The following is a 19,811-nucleotide window of genomic DNA, read 5'->3' as shown; positions in this document are numbered from 1 at the left end:
TTCAGCATATGTCAAACGCGTTGCGTCCGACAAATTAGATTCTAAATCTGATAAATGTTTCTTCATCGGATACCCTAAGGAAACTATGGGATATTACTTCTATCATCCAGATGATCAGAAAGTAATCGTATCCAAACACGCAACCTTCTTAGAGAAAGAGTTTCTCGAAGAAACACAAAAGGGAAGCGTGATTGAACTCGATGAAGTTCAAGAGGAAGAAACACCGACTGAAACAACGGAGGCGGTCGAGGTACCCGAAGAAGTCCCATTAGATGAGACTCCAGTGGCACCTATTCGTAGATCACGAAGAGTTCGTGAACTCCCAGTTAGATATGGTTTTCTAGTGGGAGATGATGACGAGGTTCCCGTGTTAGACGACGAACCCGAAAACTACGAAGAGGCTCTTACTAGTCCAGATTCTAAAGCATGGCTTGAGGCCATGGATTCTGAAATGGATTAGATGTATACTAACCAAGTTTGGACTTTAGTTGATCCACCCGAAGGGATAAAACCCATTGGGTGCAGATGGATCTTCAAAAAGAAGACTGACATGGATGGAAAGGTTAGCACCTACAAGGCTAGGTTGGTAGCGAAAGGATATCGTCAAAAACAAGGTGTTGATTATGACGAAACCTTCTCTCCCGTTGCTATGTCCAAATCAATCAGAATCATGCTTGCAATTGCCGCTCATTTTGATTATGATATTTGGCAAATGGATGTGAAAACAGCTTTCCTAAACGGAAACCTGCTTGAGGATGTATACATGATGCAACCTGAAGGTTTCATATCAAAGGATGCAAATAAAGTTTGCAAACTTCAGAGATCCATTTATGGACTCAAGCAAGCATCTAGAAGCTGGAACAAGCGTTTTGACGAAACCATAAAACAATTTGGTTTCAAACAAAATTGTGAAGAAGCTTGCATTTACAAGAAAGCAAGTGGGAGCTCTATAGCATTTCTCATACTATATGTGGACGATATACTGTTAATGGGAAATGACATTGCTCTATTACAGTCAGTGAAAATATGGTTATCTGGTAACTTCTCAATGAAAGACCTTGGTGAAGCAGCCTATATACTTGGTATAAAGATCTACAGAGATAGATCGGGTAGACTGCTTGGTCTTTCACAGGCTACATACATTGAAAAGGTGCTAAATCGGTTTAGCATGCTTGAATCGAAACGAGGTAACTTACCCATGGTACATGGAGTAAAGTTAAACAATCATCAATGTCCTAAAACTGATGATGACAAACGACGCATGGCTGTAGTCCCGTACGCCAGCGCGATCGGTTCGATTATGTATGCTATGCTATGCACTAGATCCGACGTAGCGTTCGCGTTATCTGTAACGAGTCGTTACCAAGGGAATTCGGGAGACGAGCACTGGATTGCCGTCAAAAACATTCTTAAGTACTTGAGAAGAACTAAAGATATGTTTCTAGTGTACGGAGAAGGAGATCTGAAAATACAAGGATTTTCAGACGCTAGTCATCTCACAGATGAGAATGATTTTAAATCCCAATCAGGATACCTGTTTATCCTAAATGGGGGCGCGGTCAGTTGGAAAAGTTCCAAGCAGGGAAGCGTAGCTTTCTCTACGACCGAGTCAGAGTACATCGCTGCTGCGGAAGCAGCAAAGGAAGCAGTTTGGATTAGAAAGTTCATTACAGAACTAGGTGTGGTGCCTGACATTGTCAATCCCATTACTCTGTACTGTGATAACAATGGAGCCATTGCGCAAGCAAAGGAACCACGGTCTCATAATGCATCCAAGCACTACCTAAAGCGATACCACATCATTAGAGAGATTGTGGCTAGAGGAGATGTGAGAATAGAAAGAGTACCTACAGAGGACAACGTTGCAGATCCGTTGACAAAGCCTTTAACCCAGAAAGTACATGATCGTCATTTAACTTCTACTGGGATAAGTTTTAGAAACAATTGGCTTTAGTCCAAGTGGGAGTATGTTGGAGTTTTGTGTCCTATAGTCAATTGTTGCAGGATACAAACTTATTGTAAATGAATTGTTCTTTATATCATTTGTTTTAATGAGATATATGTTTTATAATTATATAAAGGCAATCCCTTTTAAGCACTAAATAAAGTCTAATAAAAGGAAATCCGTAAGTTTGTTTAAAGTGATTATAAAGTGTTCATACAAGCATGAAGTGAGACAAAACTTTATAATAAACTAATAAACTTAAAACCACCCCAAGTCAAGTGATATATTTAGGATTGATATATCACAGTTGAGACTTGTATGTAACAATGTCTTCTGTCCGACAGAAAGCTGATCTCACAAGCTTCACATATATAGATATCTGGACAGTTACATAGATCCGGTGAAACGTTGTTCATTAGGATTGGGGATCCGACTTGAGATAACAGGATGGGTAGATTCATCCTTGTCAACTGTTCATCTGATTGGTATTAATAGGTATAACTAATCCTCAGACTCAAAGGAATGTTAATTGGTCATCCTGAATTACTGAATGTGAGACTTTGATCCTGTGGTCCCACGATCCTTAACAGAGATGACTCTGGGGTGTGAACTGCAAAGGTTGGGTGTCACAGGAAGTAATTTCAGGGTAGTTATACATTGGATTGAGCATTTATCACTCCCGATTAATGAGAGATACATCCAAGGATCGCTTGTGGAAGACTCGACTCTAAACCCTTGCAAGGTGATAGCTTAAGAGTAGAAATTCGGATTTCACTTAACCTATCTTTTTGAGTTGACTCGGCCAATAACAAGTAAAACGAACGTCTCGCTATATGTGACTTGACATTACCCATAGTCATAAGATTCAGTTCAATGATGTAGTTGATAAAGGATCGTATTATACCGTAACTAATACGGAAGGGTTAACGACAGAATCAACCTGTCTTCTTAACGGACTCTGGGGGAATGATTACGGACTTGCCAATAACATACTCTGTACATCATTCCGTTATGCAAGGGATTAAATATAATTCTTGAAGAAATTAATTTAATAGGTTGCATACGACCAGAAGTAGTAAGGACCTAATGGATCACACATAAGATTTGGAACCAAAAGAGAGATGGATATGATTAATAGATGGAAGCCCAATTAAGCCCAGTAAGGCCCAAATACTAGGAGGGGGCCGAAATTTATATATGTTAGTAAGGAATTAATTTTATTCCATTAATCCTAATTAGATTAGGATTATGAATTAAATTAATTAAGAGATAATTTAATTAGGAGTTTTAATTAGATTAATATTCTCCTATCATTATCCAATTAGGTTATTTATTATTATCCTAAATATATTAGATATATAATGAGATAATAATTACGAATCCTTTTCCGAATTGGATTCCTATTAAGCAACCTAATCCTATCTAACTAGGGTTTAGATACAAGCTAATATATATACCCCTCCCCCTAAGGAATTTCGACTAAGCCTATATCCCTCCCCTTAAGTGATTTTCGAAATTGCTTAATCAAGGTTATTTATATATATTTATATACCTAAAGTGTTTCACACTTTCCACGTGTAAGCCCCTTATTAGATTCGGTAATACCTTTCCACGTGCAAACCCCTGGTTGGCTTCAGGCTCCTTTCTCTTTATGCCATTCCGTAATGTACGACGTATTCTAGGGAAATGGAGCATACCTTTGAGGTCTAAACCGCTCGTTGGTCCACGTGTCCAGCTAGTTAACTTTCAACTGAAGCATTTGTATTGTTATACGCGTCATAACCTTTTGGCTTTATTTAGTATAGATCCTTGACGTAGGCTCATTTCATTGGTTTGGTCGGACCTAATCATTTCATCTCATCTCATATCAATTAATAAATATTATTATACAAAAGGAGTTAATTGAATTAAACTAAAGAAAATAAAATATATTATCCATTAAAATAAGGAGAATACTCAAACCATTATAAAGTATTTTTTATATAGTATTTTAGGGAGGATGTTTTATAATAGTGTATTTTGGTGAGATAGCAACAATTAAAGGTATGAACTCTTCAACCATTATAGAGCTTAAAGCACAACCCACAACGAGCAGCTAAATTAAAACCTCGTTTTTTTTAAGAATATTAAAGGTAGAAAGAAATCCCAAGAAAGCACGTCAACAAACAAACGAACGAGATGGGAAAATAAATTATTTCTAAATGAATTACACCAAATAAGATAATCACTATTTTGGACCAACGAATTATAAAAAGTTCTAATATCAAAATTGTCGTTTGCAGAAAGCTTCTAAACACGAATGTCATGAGAGTCTAGCCCGCATTCAACCTGAAGCATATTATTTGCCACCTATGTTGCACGAAATTAAACAGATATCGGGAAATGTTATTTTAAAGAAAAAATAGCTAAAAAACGGTAATGAAATCGAAAACAAAAATGGACACGAAACACTAACGAAGAAGAGTTTCGATGCAACATAGTTTGCCACAGACCGAAATTTCTATCTATTGCCCAAAAAATGTAAAATATATAGCATTTACCCAAATCTTGTAATTACTTTGAACATATACCACAACCTAGTATATTACCCAATTGAAATGAGTAGTCAAATAATGAAAAGATATTATATCGCGGGGTTTTACTACCCCCGATATCACCCAATTTCATGGAAGGAAGCGTCATGCCTAGTATCTGTACCTTTCCGACTGACTCCAGGAAGGTGGACGTGCCGGAGTGGTTATCGGGCATGACTAGAAATCATGTGGGCTCTGCCCGCGCAGGTTCGAATCCTGCCGTTCACGTTTTTTTTTCTCCCCGTACTTGATCATCCTCAACCTTCAAGGTTGCAGAGGATGAGATGCCATTAGCTGCTTGTTTCAGATTTGTACGTTAGCAATTATTTGATCCGTTTGAATTCAATATCCGATTGTTTGAATGATGCTTATCAGGTGTTTGAGAAAAGTCCTGATACGGATGTGGTTTCTTACAATGCGTTAATTTAGTGGGTTTGTTAAAGCTGGTGATGTTATCCAAGCACGGGAGGTGTTTGATCAAATGCGTGTGCGAGATTCTGTGTCGTGTCGTGGGGTACTCTTATTGCTGGGTATGCCCATGGTGGCTATTGTAAGGAGGCAGTTGAATTATTCAATCATATGACAGATTTAGAGGTCAAACCTGATAATTTTGCTTTGGTGTCTACTCTTTCTGCTTGTGCACAGCTAGGTGAATTGGAAAGAGGAAAACAAATCCATGATTATATTGAAAAGAATAGGATAAAAATGGATTACTTTGGGTGTTGATTTTTATGCCAAGTGTGGGTGCCTTAGCGCTTTAGAGATCTTTGAATTGAGCCCTGATAGAAGTTTGATCACATGGAATGCCATTCTAATTGGCATTGGAATGCACGGTGATGGCAAGTTATTACTAAATTATTTCTCCAGAATGACAGAGGTCAGAATCAAACCTGATGTTGTAAGCTTTTTAGGTGTTTTAGTTGGATGAGCCATGGTGGTTTAGTAGATGAAGCCAGGAAGCTCTTTAATGAGATGGAATCATTCTGCAACGTCCCTCGAGAGCTCAAACACTACGGATACATGGCTGATTTGCTAGGGCAGGGGCTGGGTTGATCAAGGAAGCAGTGGAGATGATAAAGAAGTTGCCTAATGGTAGTGATATGTTTATGTGGAGTGGTCTGCTCGGAGGTTGTAGGATACATGGGAATGTTGAAATGGCTGATAAAGCAGCAAAGGAAGTGATGAAGTTAAAGTCTGAAGATGGCGGCGAGTATTCGATTTTGGCTAATGTTTGTGCTGATGCAGAGAGATGGGAAGATGTAATTAAGATTAGGAGACTGATGAGTGGGAATAGGATTGTGAAGAAGAATGTTGGTTATAGCTTGGTTCAGTTGGATGGAGTTGCTGGGGATAGCTTGCATTCAAAAAGTGGTCTGAGCTATCCCAGCAACAAATTCGTGCATAACCCCATCCAACTGAATCAAGCTATAATAGTGTATATGTTTGTCCGTTGGAACAAAATAATAAATAAAAGCTTCAAAAGGAGAAGCAAACATTCTCTTTGAATTCAGGTCCCATTTAATTGATTTTATCAATGTAAACATGACTCGGTCAAAGTTCAGTTAAACCTCAGCTCGAGCACTAGCACTAGCACTAGCGAGCTTGAACCAAAACTTCTTTATAAGGTTTGACTTGTAAACTCACCAACAAACTCTATCTTTTTTACTTTCTATATATTTAGTTATATATGTATATATATTTCATTATTTTTAAGTTTTATTTCATTAAATATTATTAGTTTTTTTTATTACAATTCACAATTTGCAAAAAAAAAAAAAAAAATGACACTAAAAAAAGCCTTGCTGTTTATACCTTTAACAATAAAATTGGGTTTTGAGAAAGAACAACTGTATCATGAATCCTATTTCAAGTTCACAAATATCACTTACATATGAATCTCCAGTTAGTTCCAGTGATACTAATAGGTATTGTTCAAACATAATAACGCAGACAACAAACTAATTTACGATTTATGAATATGTATTTTCCTTTCACTAGTAGCTATTTTTATTTTTGGATTTTGGATATGATCGTGTGATTGTTTTCTTTAATATTTTAAACTTATGAAGAGTTTGTTATAGATTTTTTTTTATTTCATACACTAATTACATGTTATGCATTTATACAACACTAATCAAAATTTATAAAATTTGTTCCAAAAGACATTAAGAAACTAACCGAACCTGTCCAAATTCAATCTCCACTGCCCTTTGCATTCCAAACTTTGGCTGAATTACTCAACGTTTTAGAAATATAAAAAATATCCTGACAAAAAAAAATGAAAAATATAATTTTACAAAGTAATAAAACTACGATATGGATATCAGTGTCCACTGTCCAAAGTTGGAGAAAAATTTACAGCATAACATTTTTCTTTCAAAAGAAAAAACAAATATGATGTTTGCAGGACAAGACGTGCCTCTTCCTGAGGCTTCTAGGTTGTATCTGTCAACTGCTGATTTTGACAAGTGTCTTTTGCTCGGTGCCTCCAGAATCCTCTCCTCTTCTCTGTAACTTCAATCCATCACCGCCTCAAATATAAATAGCAAAAGACCCATGTCTTCAACTGAAATCAACATTTTAACGAGACTGCACATTTCCAATCTCCAATTTCCCTATCATAATTCACCACATCGTTAACCAAATCCAATAATGGCTCTCAGACATTCACTGGTAAGTACTCTAATAATCTCTCTCTCTTTCATTTCCTTATTTCCCCCTTGAAAAAGTTTCTTAACATTCAAAATCAATCCAGAATTCCTTCAAATCCATGGCGCGTCATTTGAAAGGAAACTCAGCAACATATACAACAGCAACCTCTCCTAAAACGGCATCGTATACGCCAACAGCTGATTTGCATCATCATCAGCAGCAGACAAAGAAAGGAGGAGTGAAAGGAGACTTCGTGCCGGTTTATGTAGCCATAGGAATGATAGCAATATCAGTGTCTTTAGGTCTATTCACTGCGAAGCATCAAATACTCTATTCCCCAAATGTTAGGGTGAAGAAGAAGGTAAGAGAAACAGTACCGGAGGTTGAAGATCCAGATCGAGTAGTGGATGAAGCTGATAAGTTTTTGAAGAAATCATTGTTCAGGAAAATCGCTCATATTCAGGAATTTGAGAACGTCTCAGCTATATGCCTAATACTGTTCATGGAGATGCGTTTGCTCATCAGCCTCATGTTGAGACTCTCAAGTCCGTCGGAGTGGATCCTAAAGCTCACTGATTGTTTTAGCCTTTCCACATGAAACGTTTTTCTGGAGTTTGTCCTTGTTATGGCTTTTCCTACATTCTGTACTGTTTATTTGCCTAAAAAAATGATAAAATGATCTTGAATGTAGGTGTTTTTCTATCGTGTAAATAGAATAAAACAATTTCTGGAAGAAGAAAAAAAAGTGCGCATCCAGGGAATCGAACCCTGGTCAGTACCGTGGGAGGGTACTATGATACCACTACACCAGATGCGCTCCTATGTCCAGAGTTCTAATACATTTGCTAATATCTAATTATGTTGTTTAGTTGAGTGGCTGTATTCTAGTTATGATTATTGTTTAACAAGTTTTCAATAAAAATTTGTATTTTCTTCATTTTTTTTGTTATTTTTTATAATTTAGATTCCTATTTTTAAGATATTTGTTGTTATTTTCTTCATAACATAGTGAAAATTATGCGGCTATTAAGCAAATCAAGAACAGTATCAGGAATAAAATTACATTATGTAAAATTAATTTTGGGTATTAATTGGATTAATAATTAATTTTAATAAATTGGAGGGATTATTGATTTAAAAAAAATGGAGGGATTAATTATTTATCATAAATTATTTATCATAAAATGAGTAATAATTTTGTTATTTCAAATATAATTATTTGATATCTGAAATGATGATTAATAAGTTGGGAGGGATTAATTATTAATCATTTATGAGCAATAATTTTATTATTTCAAATAATTATTTGATATCTAAAAGTTAAGAGTATTTACTCTAGTAATAATTTTTGTTTGATATTAAATATTGCTATTTTGATATTTGAAAGTTAGTGTTTGTTTGATATTAAAATTATTTGATAGTTAAAAGGTTTTTGTTAACTCATTTAATTATTTTATATCAAAAATTATTTGAGATATTGAGATTTAGTGTTTTTTTTTTTTTTCTATTAGTTTTTAATGTTGAAAATGAATGTTTTGTGTGTTTTGGTTAGGAAAAAGGCTTTTTTTTTTAATTTTTTTTTCAACTGTAAATAGTAAATAATTAACTCTATTTAAAAAATAGAAAAAATATTTTTTAATTGTAAATATCGTGACATTAACACAGTAAATATTGGTCCATTTCTTTGGTCCTTAAGAAATGAGAGTTCAACTAAGAATTTTTTTTTTTTTTTTTTTTGTGTAATTGGTATATTTTTTTAAGTTTGTTAGACTACCATTGTGTTTTTTTTTTGTAATTGGTATATATTTATTTTTGTAATTGGTATATATATTTTTTAAGTTTGTTAGGTTACCATATATATATATTTTTTTTGTAATTTGTGTATATTTTTTTTAAGTTTGTTAGATTGTTATAATAGTAAAAGTTTCTTTTTCTCTTATAGAACCATTATATTATTTATGTTATTTACTTTTTAATTGTTCAATTAACTTACATATTGTTCAAATCTATTTATATAAGTTGGTATTTATCTTCTAGTGGTATGCAGAATGTCTATTTATATAAGTTGGTATTTATCTTCTAGTGGTATGTAGAATGTTTAGTTTTTGATGCTTTATTTATTTATTAGACATAATTTGTCCATAAAATTATTTATTTATTAGACATGATTTTGTCTATAATTTGATATTGAAAAATTAAATAGATCAATGAATTTCGGTAGATGGATAGAAGATGTGTATTATATCTATGGTATGTATGTTCGTTCAAAATGGATAAGAGGATTAGGGGTGTCAATATGGGTTTTGTAGATCGAAAATGGATCATGTCGATCTGTTTAGGTGATCTGTTTAATCAATTTTAATACAATCCGTTTAATAAATGGGTTGACACAACACAACTTGTTTATTAAATAGGTTGATACAAGACCTAGATAATTCGTTTACTTAAATTAATAAAAATATGATTAAAAAATTAACATAACTCGTTTGACTCATTAATCTGCTATATCAAAATCTCTTAAATAGATTGTATGACTCGTCAACCCATTAATGTATTATAACAAAATTATATTTAAATAAATTAATAGACTGTTAATTACAATGTACAATATCTAATAAATATCAAAATAAACTAGTAAAAAAAACATAAAATAAAAACACATTGTATATTAAAAGAACAATAAAATCATATTGTATCAAAATCAGATTCCATTCAACTCAAAATAACAAAATTGACATCTTTAATTCAACTTAACACAACAAAATTGGCATCTTGTTGATTAGCTTGCAATTTGTTGGATCTCAAGTGTAATTCCATGATTTTCTTTTCAAGTTCTTCAATCTCCATGTTGTTTTCTTCCACACCTAAAACAAAAAAATAATTTATTAGAAAATAATTAAATAACTACAAAATAAATAAGTTTTATAAAAAGATTATGCCATCAACTCCACGTGAAACATAAAGCCAGTCTTTAGCACATAGCAATGCTTCCACAACATTAGATTTTAATGCACTCCGAACTCTTCCACTGTTGCTAAATGCACTTTCAGAAGCTACAGTTGTAATTGGAATAGCTAGTAGATCTCCAACTAAGACTGCAATTTGAGGGTACCTATATTGGTTTGCTTTCAAATAAGCCAATATGTCTTTTTGGTAACAAATAAGCCAATATGTCTGAATTGATTTTCTATCCATTCTTGACTCATCAAGATACAAATCCAACTGAGACTTTTGAGGAGTAAATTCAGCAACATCTAAGGAATCAAATTCCTATATGAATTATAAAAAAACCATCAAATTATATTCATAAATACATATTGAATCAAATTCCTATGTGAATTATAAAAAAAACTCATCAAAATTATATTTATAAATACCTATTGAGAAATTTAAAAAATGAAAATGAAATGAATAAGAGTTCAGGGTCAAACTAAAGCGTACCTTCCCCGAGTGTAAAGTAATAAACAAAAAAGCATTCTGATCCAATATTGAATTGTGATTTCACCACTTGATCTACAAACATTTTCCATATTTGAAGATTTTCATACTCAGACTACAAGCCACTCCTAACTTGTCTTGCTTCAATTAACCATCATCACCATAAAGCTTCTTATAATAATAATACTCAACAAAACCTATCTTGTACCTAGGATCCAAAATCAATGGCCATAATTCTGCTATATGCACTCCAATATTTTTTAAACTTCACCATCGTGTTGATTGACATGGAACTATATAGGAATCTTCATTATCCATGCTCTCTTTCAAAGTTAAATGAGCAGTAAACAACAAAGGGAAGTACAAATTTGTAGTGACATATTTGGAGCCCAAAAAAAGACAAGTGATATCATTAAAAACTCAAAGAACTTTGCAAATCTTTTCAACCTTAACCCATTCACTGAAGGACAGCGTTTGAAATTACAATAAGTTAATTTAAGATGAACAAAAGCATTTTGATAATATAGAGCACTGTCAAGCATCATAAAAGTTAAATTCCATCTTATGGGGACATCTTGTCTGAGACCTTTTTTGGAATCTAGAGTGCAAGACTAACACATTCTAAAAACTTGACATTTCTAGCTTGAGACCCCTTAACATACTTTATGCTTTCTCTAACCTTTACAATTGAATCATCGATTCTTTCAACCCATCTTGAACTATCAAATTTTTTTTGGTCGAAAAACTATCAAATTTAAAATGTGAAAAAAACATCTTATATGAAAAAAATATTCATGATTCAAAAGACTACCCTTGCTATTCAACAAATTTATCAGCAATTCAACACATGTAGCATTGGCACTTGCATTATCCAAAGTGAGAGAAAAAATTCTGCTATCAATTTCCAACTACACAATAAATTGTGAATCTTTTCACACAAAGCTACACCATTATGTGGAGGACGCAAAAAGTTCATAATTCTTTTTTGGATATTCCAATTTTTATCAATAAAATGTCCAGTCAAACAAATATACACATTAGTTATAATAAAAGACCAACAATCAGAAGTGACCATATCCTACTAGAAGTAGACTCCAACAAAGATTTGACCACATTTTTCTCTCTGCTGTATATTTTCATGCAATCAGCTTTGCAAGTATTCCTTAAAACTAAATTCAGATCAGGTTTAAAATACCTAAAAGTTTCTTGATTCCATGCCATGTAACAAAATGAAAAGGCAAATCATGTTTAATAATAGCTAGACCTAGTGAAAGCAATAAAGCCAAAGTAGCCAAAGCGTAGGGTTAGGGGTGCGCTACTGAGGTAGGTAACTGAACCTTTCCCTTTGGTTGGAGTCTTCAAGAACCAACTCTCTAAATTCATTAACATCAAACTTTGTTTGCACCAACGATCCATCACTCATAGATATAATAGTTTGACCAATATCTCTTTTATCTTTTCTAGGATACTTCAATAAATGTCGTGACACGTTACATGTTCCATAAGTGCCATCAACCTTGTATGTTTTCCCACAACCTTTGCATTTTGCAGTTCGTCTCTTTTCATTTCCCACAATACGTTCAAAGTGATTCCACATCGCTGAATACCATCGTCTACTCCTCTTTCCGTTTTGCTTTGTAATTGACATCTTTGATTCATCTAGCTCCATGACATTCTCGTTATCATCATCATCATTGGTGGTATCAATGTATTATCTTCTAATCATCTAGCTCCACTTTCAATTTTAATCGAACCAATTTCTGTAGTACTAGTCATCTGATTTTGCACAACAGTACAATAAATTGAAAGAGTCATGGAAATCTATTTAGCATAAATATTATAATTTGTCTAAACTTTTTCAAACAACATAAACAATAAAAATGTAATTAGCAATTTGTCTAAAACGAGTAATGGAAATTTCAATTCTATTCCAATAGTGGCTACAACTTAATCCTAATCTAATTATAGGAAAAAAAAACAAAATAAATACGTTGTTTGAACCATAAAATATTGTAATTTGTCTGAAGTTAAATAAAAACTTCGAAAAAATTAGAATTGAGTCGGTTCACATTAATTTAAGTTGTCTGGCTTTATATGTAGATCATATAATACACAATTGCAAGTTTTTGTGGTTTAAATGTAATGAAGAAAAATGTAATCTATTCTAAGCTTAACGGTTATGGTTTTGTTTTTTTTATTGTGAGTCATCTAATCTTGCGATTTTATTAATTTTTGGATATAATCATGACTTATGAACCAAAGATGCAGGTTCTTATAATTAGAAAAATCTTATTGGGGTTTCTGTTTTTCCTTTTAATAATATATGGATGGTCCACTTAAAAATACAAGTATTATTCGTGTTCTTGTCGATTATCAAATTACTGGAAATGAGTCAAAACTCATTCTCATTCGATCCAAAAAAAAATTAGGTATTACATAAAAAAAACAAACAAATTATTATTCAAATTGATTCAAACAAAAAAGATGGTTATAACTTATACAAGTTCATTATTGATTTATCATAAAGAAAGAAGAGAGAAAGGGAAAATAAAAAGCATATTAATCAAACAAAAAATTATTCAAATTAAGAAACAAATTATAGTATAGATACCTAATGGATTTGAGAAGAAAGACATGTAGATCACAAATCACGATCGAAGGAGTTTGAGAAGAAAAGAGCAATCGACAGGCAGTCTCTATCTCTTAAATGTGTTAGGTTTTTGAATTAGGTTTTAGTGTATATATATATATATATATATATTAGTAACAATTACTATCTTACCCATAACAATATATAATATTTACAATCATATACGGGTCAAACGAGTTATATGGGTCAGGTCGACATGACCCACCAACATGTTTAAAATTACACGGGTTGCAATTAATTCACAGGTCAACCCACAAACCGACCCGTTTCATAAACGAGTTCAGCGTGTCGACCCATTTGACCTGTTTATGACTCAAACCCATTAAGGCTCAACCCTAATTCGTTTAGTTTGCAGGTTACGTGGGTCGTGTTATCGGGTCATGACCCATGTTGACACCCCTAAGAGGATGCGCTTGAAGGAATTGAAAATAAATTTACTTTTATAACGAAGGAGCAGTATAAGTAACTTGATAAAAAAAAGACATTTTAAATATGTCTCTCGAATGAGGTTCCGAGGGAGGTCGTCAAAGAGACAGTTCAGTTAGGGTTTGACTGAAATTGGAGTTGTTATACAAGACAAAATCGGTAATGTCTCGACTTATATTGAAAAGTAGACTAAAAAATCATCATGGAGATAATTTAGTTAGGATTTGGAAATTGGAGCTGTTGTACATGAAAAAATCGATAATATATCAACTTATATGTTGAAAAGTAGACTAAAAAATCTCTTGAGGATTTAGCTATTACTTTGTTATGCTCGTTGTCACAGTCATATGGAAGATTTTAGTGTATATATCTTTGAAGAAATTAAAATTATTGTGTTATAATGGGAACTAATAGATACCCAGTTGACAAAAAAAATATGAGTTTGTGGGTGACGGTCTTGTAGTTCGTGAAAGAATTTTTGATAAAGGTATAGTTCGTGGCAAAGAAAAATGTAAATTTAAATTTAGGTCTCACAAAAACCTAATTTGTCATTTTACAACAAAAATATGCATATAAAAGCCAATTTTTTTTAATAGGAATCAAATAAATGAGAAGGATAAAAATGTTGAAAATATTGCACAAACTAGTGTTAGTGACGGGGATAGTGATGGGGATGCTTTTATTATCATCGGGAAAAAGGGATATATTTGAATCTGATTGGGTACTCGATTATGTGCGTTTATAATGCATATATCCTTATAAGGAGATATTTTCTTCATTGAATTTGATTACTGGTGGTATTGTTTTGACGGATAATGATGTTGCACATAAAATTCATGGTATTGAGACAATTAAGTTGGTATTGAGACAGTTAAGTTGTGTATGTATGATGATATTGTAAGAACACTAACAGATGTTCATTATGTTCCTGATATGCGGAAAATAATTTTTTTGAACACTCTTAATAATAAATGGTGCAATTTCTGGTTTGTAGATAAGTACAAGAAGTGTCTTTTGGAGCACTTATTCTAATGAAGGCACCATGGAGGGGGGGGGGGGGGTTGTTTGTATGTGCTTATTGGAAAGATCGTTATAGGTTCAACATTTGTTTCATCTAGTTTATCTGATCATGATGCCTCCAAATTATGAAACTTGAAACTTAGACGTATGAGTGAGAAAGGCATGGTAGAGCTATGTCGAAGAGGTTTGTTGGGAAGTTAAAAGATTACTAATTTGAGTTCTGTGAGCATTGTGTTTCTTGAAAGCATATGCAGGCAAGTTTTGGTACTCACATACGTAATTGAAAGGAGCCTTTAGATTACATTCATTTGGATCGGTACGGTCCATCAAGGAATTCACCCATTGACAGTGTGAGGTACATATTAACCTTTATCGATGATTATTTTAGAAAAATATGGATTTTATTTCTTGTAAATAAGAATGATGTGTTTGAAAGGTTCAAACTGTGGAAAACCATGATTGAGAAACAAACTAGAATATAAATCAAATGTCTCGAAACTGAATGTGGTCTTGAATTGTTTCTGTTAATCAACTCAGTGAGAATGAAGGAATGATTACTGCACATGCACTTAGGGAGCACAACAGAACGATGTTGTTAAACGCATAAACAAGACAATCATCGAGAGAGCTCGGTGTATATTTTCTAATGCTACTTTGGAGAAGATGCTTTGGTATGAATCTATTAATACAACTAGACTAACAGTGTTAGGCCAAATAAGCATATCATTTAAATTATGGTATTTTTGCTGTAATTTGAAAAGTTTAAGGATATATTTATGTCTTTATTTGATATAGGGGCAAATCTGTTTATCCGTGATAAGTTTAACGAACTTATTAAGGTTGACATCGCATATTTGCATTAATATGCATATATTGAAGTAAAGCTCCAAGCGTATAGGTGAACCAATAAATAATTAAATACTTTAGAACCATATCAATCAGGTCGATATGTCCGAGTGGTTAAGTAGACAGACTTGAAATCTGTTGGGCTTTGCCCGCGCAGGTTCGAACCCTGCTGTCGATGAAATCATTTATTTATTTTTAATTTAAACTTTACAACTTTTGACCCTAGATTTTAGTCATTTATTTTCTTTTTTAATTTAACTTTTACAACTTTTGACTCTATATTGTTAAACTTTGCATCTTTTGACCCTAAAATTTTAAAATATATCAATAATATTTTCAACTTACTTAAAATAAAGTCAATTCATCCATCATTTTTTATCCTAAAATTTTAAAATGTATTGATAACTTTCTCAACTTATTCGAACCTGTTGTCGATGAAATCATTTATCTATTTTTATTTACTTTTTTAATTTAAACTTTACAACTTTTTACCCTGGATTTTAGTCGTTTATTTATTTTTATTTTCTTTTTTAATTTAATTTTTACAACTTTTGACTCTATATTTTTAAACTTTGCAACATTTGGTCCTAAAATTTTAAAAATATGTAAAGTCAATTAATCCATCAGTGATCCTAAATTTTTAAAATGTATTGATAACTTTCTCAACTTGCTTAAAATAAAGTCAATTAATCAATCGGTTACAAAAAAAAAAGTAATTTGTATGAGAATGTGTATTATACGTATCTTGAAAAAATCAAATCTGTCAAATCCATTTTTTTTAACTGCTTAATGTATCATTCACCCTCTGAATTTGTCTAAACAATTTAATTGGCCCCTGAACTTTTAAAATGTGTCGGTAACCTTCTCAACTTACTTAAAATAAAGTCAATTAATCTTTCAATTGCAAAAAAAAAAAAAAGTAATTTGCATGAGAATGTATTATAAGTGTCTTGAAAAAATCAAACGTGTCAAATCCATTTTTTTAACTGCTTAATATATCATTCATCATCTGACTTTGTCTAAAAAAATTTATTGGCCCTGAACTTTTAAAATGTGTCGGTAACCTTCTCAACTTATTTAAAATAAAGTTAATTAATCCATCGGTTGAAAAAAATAATAATTTGCATGAGAATGTGTATTTTATGTGTCTTGAAAAAATCGAAAGAATTGACACGTAAATGACATGTCGGACTTGGACTGACACATAAGAAAAAATAAAGAGGGTTACATTTTTATTCACCATGAAAGCCTTAACTTTATGGATTATGTAATAACATTAGAAGTGGGAAAAACCGGTTAAATTGATAAACGGACCAAATTCGGTAACCCATACCGAAAATATCGGCTAACCAAACCAACAGATTCAGTTTTACAACTTTTACACTTATTAGTTACTCCTTTTATATCCTTTTTTTAACTAAAATTGCAACTTAATTAAATAATAGGACTGGCGTCCTCACGAATAATATTTGCTAGCCATGTTGGCAGTACACTGAAAAAACTATCATTAGCATTGGAATAAGCCCGCCTTGCCATTTGGTGTGCGACCCTAGGCCTATTCGCTAAACGATGAATAAAGCATAATTTTTATTTTAATGATAAAACCGAAATAATATTTATGATATTAATATAGTAGTTATGATATTTCAATTTCTTAATTTACTGTTAATATAGCTACTTTGTTTTTGACAAAGTAAAGCTTACTTTTGTTTTTTTACCATTGGATGATGATAGACTTTCACAAAGTAAATTCATCCAATGGTGGTAAAAACAAAGTAAGGCTTACTTTGTCAAAAACAAAGGAAGCATAGCCTAACCCTTAAATTTGTATATTTTCTCCTACGATGCTAATTATGTAAAAATGCCTCTAAAACACATCTTACAAATTCTTTCTGCTTCCGCTATTATATGTAGTATAGATAGATATATATTTGCTACTTTTTTTCAGCATTTTACATTTTTACTCCTTAAGTGCTTTTACCTTCCATGTTCTCCCAATAGCTCTTATATTTATAAATAAAGTTTGACCTTTAATATATTGAGAAGCTAGCATATTTATGTTTCCTTTCTCCCCTTTACTAGTATTATTTACATTCATTTGCTTCCATAATCCATTATAAGTGTGTACATCATCTGCATTTCTTTATTTAAGCAAGAGGTTTCACACCTATATCCAAAATGATGTTCTAGAGCCCATATTAGCTTTTATAAAAGGCGGAAACTTCTTCCCCTTCTCCTTCGCTCACTTAATTGTGATTTGCACAAGATCTCGGCTTTGATATTAATGAAAGTTTATATCACATACATAAACGAATACAAATGTGGGTTATCAGGTTACTCTGATAGCGTAGAAACTCATTGAGTCGATTGCAGCGAAGGGACAACAGAAAAATGCAAACCACGATCTTTATATTATCGGTCACGAATCAACTACATCGGGATTAATCGGTGGAAGATATGATAAATCCACGAACTAAGAGTGGTCGTTGAGACTGATCAGAGAAACAGTGTAGGTAGAAGAAAGAAGAGGTCACAGAGCTCTTCTCTCAACATATGAATTAGGTTGCTCACTAATGCGGAAAGACATAGAAGGCACTTGGCGGATTCGGGCGCTTGCAGTAGGTGCAGTGGCCATGTTGAAACCTTGTGCCATGCTCTTAGGGACTGCCCCAAAAGTAGAGTGATTTGGAGTAAGGTTCTTCCTATCCACTTCCTCCCGTCCTTTATGGCTCATGCTGAAGTTGACTGGTTCTCAAAGGGAGCAAGTGGAAAGTTATTAGCCGATATGGATCATGGTGACATTTTCTTCGCTATTATCTGTCACCAAATTTGGAAATGGAGGAATGAAGAGTTATTTGCTGAGAAGATTACCCCTATCCCTGACGTACTTGGTTACTTCTCAAAAAAGCTCTCGGTTATTTTAGATAGCTTTGAAGGAGAGCCCCTTGTTAGACCTTCCCCAGATAAAGTGGTCCATTTGATTGGTTGGAATAGCCCTAAAGAAGGGATTGTGAAGCTGAATACGGATGGCTCCTGCCTTAGTGATGGTAGAATTGCTGCTGGAGGAGTTCTTCGGGATGCTAGTGGCGCTTGGCTGGCTGGGTTTACTCACAACTTGGGGATGGGCTCGTCCTTTTCTGCAGAGCTCTGGGGTATTCTGTCAGGAATTAAACTGGCCATTCGCATGGGTATTAAGAGGCTTTTGGTGGAATCTGATAATTTGGTGGCTATCAACAGGATCTCTGATTGCCAGGCCCTTTGCATGAGCAGCCGGAATCTTATCAAAGCTATTTTGAGGCTCCGTCCTGCCTTTGAAGTTCTTAGTTTCTCCCATATTTTCAGGGAGCAAAACCGCGTGGCGGATCGCTTGGCTGCTGCTGGGCATGGGGGGATGTTAGGTGTTTCTACCCTTTCTGTTCCTCCTTCTTTTCTCTTGTCTACTCTTCTTGAGGATAGGGTTGGGGTCAGCCTTCCTAGACTGATCCCGGGTTAGGTTTTTTGTTTTTGTTTGTTTTCCTTTCCCTTCCTACCAAAAAAAAAAGTAGGATCATTGGCACCTGCCTAAAGTCTAATAGAGGAAAGGGTCCAAAATAACATTTTTATAAAAAATATAGAAATTAAATCTTAAAAGACGCAGCGACAATAATTCCATGTCTAAATAACTACAGTACACATTTACGATCCAATGGAGGGAGGAGCCCAAAAATAACATTTTTATAAAATGTTTTTTGTTTTCTCATATCAAAATAGATGTTTTTATTAGATACTTTGTTAAATGCAATAAAACAAGTTTAATTTTCAAGCCATTTTTTTTACATATTTGATTTTCCGACTTTAGTTTTTTTATTTATACTTATTTATTAGAGCTCTCATTTGCTACTTCACCCATAAACCACCAAAATCTTAAGATCACCCTAGTAATGGAGGTATATCTATCTATTTATATTCACTAACTAAGTTTTAATCCTAATATGTCTAAACCCTAATTACTCATTTAACCTATATTCTGTCCATTTCCGCTACGAACATTTATTTATTTGTAAAATTTTAATTATATTTACGTACCATTCACAAACTACAATATATCACTAGTAAAATGAGAACCCAATATATTAATAATTAACTATTATTTCGATTTCATGTACTGCTGTTTTTGAAAATAAAAGAAAATAAAAAAATAAAATAGAAATAATCATACCAAACCAAACTGAACTGATGCATTAGTTAAACAACCTATCAACTATGAATGGCTTATGTTTAT

At 33.1% G+C, this 19,811-nt stretch overlaps 1 protein-coding gene, 3 non-coding genes and 1 pseudogene across 4 annotated transcripts; 4 read left to right on the top strand and 1 right to left on the bottom strand.

The window, feature by feature from the left end:
* The first annotated feature begins 4,664 nt into the window (after positions 1 to 4,664).
* On the top strand, positions 4,665 to 4,746 carry TRNAS-AGA (transfer RNA serine (anticodon AGA)). The gene has a single exon. It is a non-coding gene; the product is annotated as a tRNA-Ser (tRNA).
* Positions 4,747 to 4,812: 66 nt separating this feature from the next.
* On the top strand, positions 4,813 to 6,024 carry LOC136217679 (pentatricopeptide repeat-containing protein At5g61800-like; annotated as a pseudogene).
* Positions 6,025 to 7,053: 1,029 nt separating this feature from the next.
* Positions 7,054 to 8,107, top strand: LOC136227443 (uncharacterized). Its single transcript, XM_066016114.1, has 2 exons — positions 7,054 to 7,191; positions 7,274 to 8,107. The coding sequence occupies exons 1-2, from the start codon at positions 7,171 to 7,173 to the stop codon at positions 7,766 to 7,768; spliced, it is 516 nt and encodes a 171-aa protein (XP_065872186.1). The 5' UTR covers positions 7,054 to 7,170; the 3' UTR covers positions 7,769 to 8,107.
* Positions 7,917 to 7,987, bottom strand: TRNAG-CCC (transfer RNA glycine (anticodon CCC)). Its single transcript has one exon. It is a non-coding gene; the product is annotated as a tRNA-Gly (tRNA).
* Positions 8,108 to 15,646: 7,539 nt separating the features above from the next.
* TRNAS-UGA (transfer RNA serine (anticodon UGA)) lies at positions 15,647 to 15,728 on the top strand. Its single transcript has one exon. It is a non-coding gene; the product is annotated as a tRNA-Ser (tRNA).
* Positions 15,729 to 19,811: the final 4,083 nt, after the last annotated feature.

The sequence above is a fragment of the Euphorbia lathyris genome, chromosome 1, assembly GCF_963576675.1.
Source record: "Euphorbia lathyris chromosome 1, ddEupLath1.1, whole genome shotgun sequence".
Classification (NCBI taxonomy): Eukaryota; Viridiplantae; Streptophyta; class Magnoliopsida; order Malpighiales; family Euphorbiaceae; genus Euphorbia; species Euphorbia lathyris.
This window is presented reverse-complemented; position numbering and strand designations above follow the sequence as displayed.

What these genes read in the sequence shown, in the direction of transcription:
- LOC136227443 (XM_066016114.1), top strand. Translation starts at nt 7,171, where the DNA reads ATGGCTCTCAGACATTCACTG. An exon ending in TGGCTCTCAGACATTCACTG is followed by an intron (nt 7,192 to 7,273) that starts GTAAGTACTCTA and finishes AAATCAATCCAG; the next exon opens with AATTCCTTCAAATCCATGGC.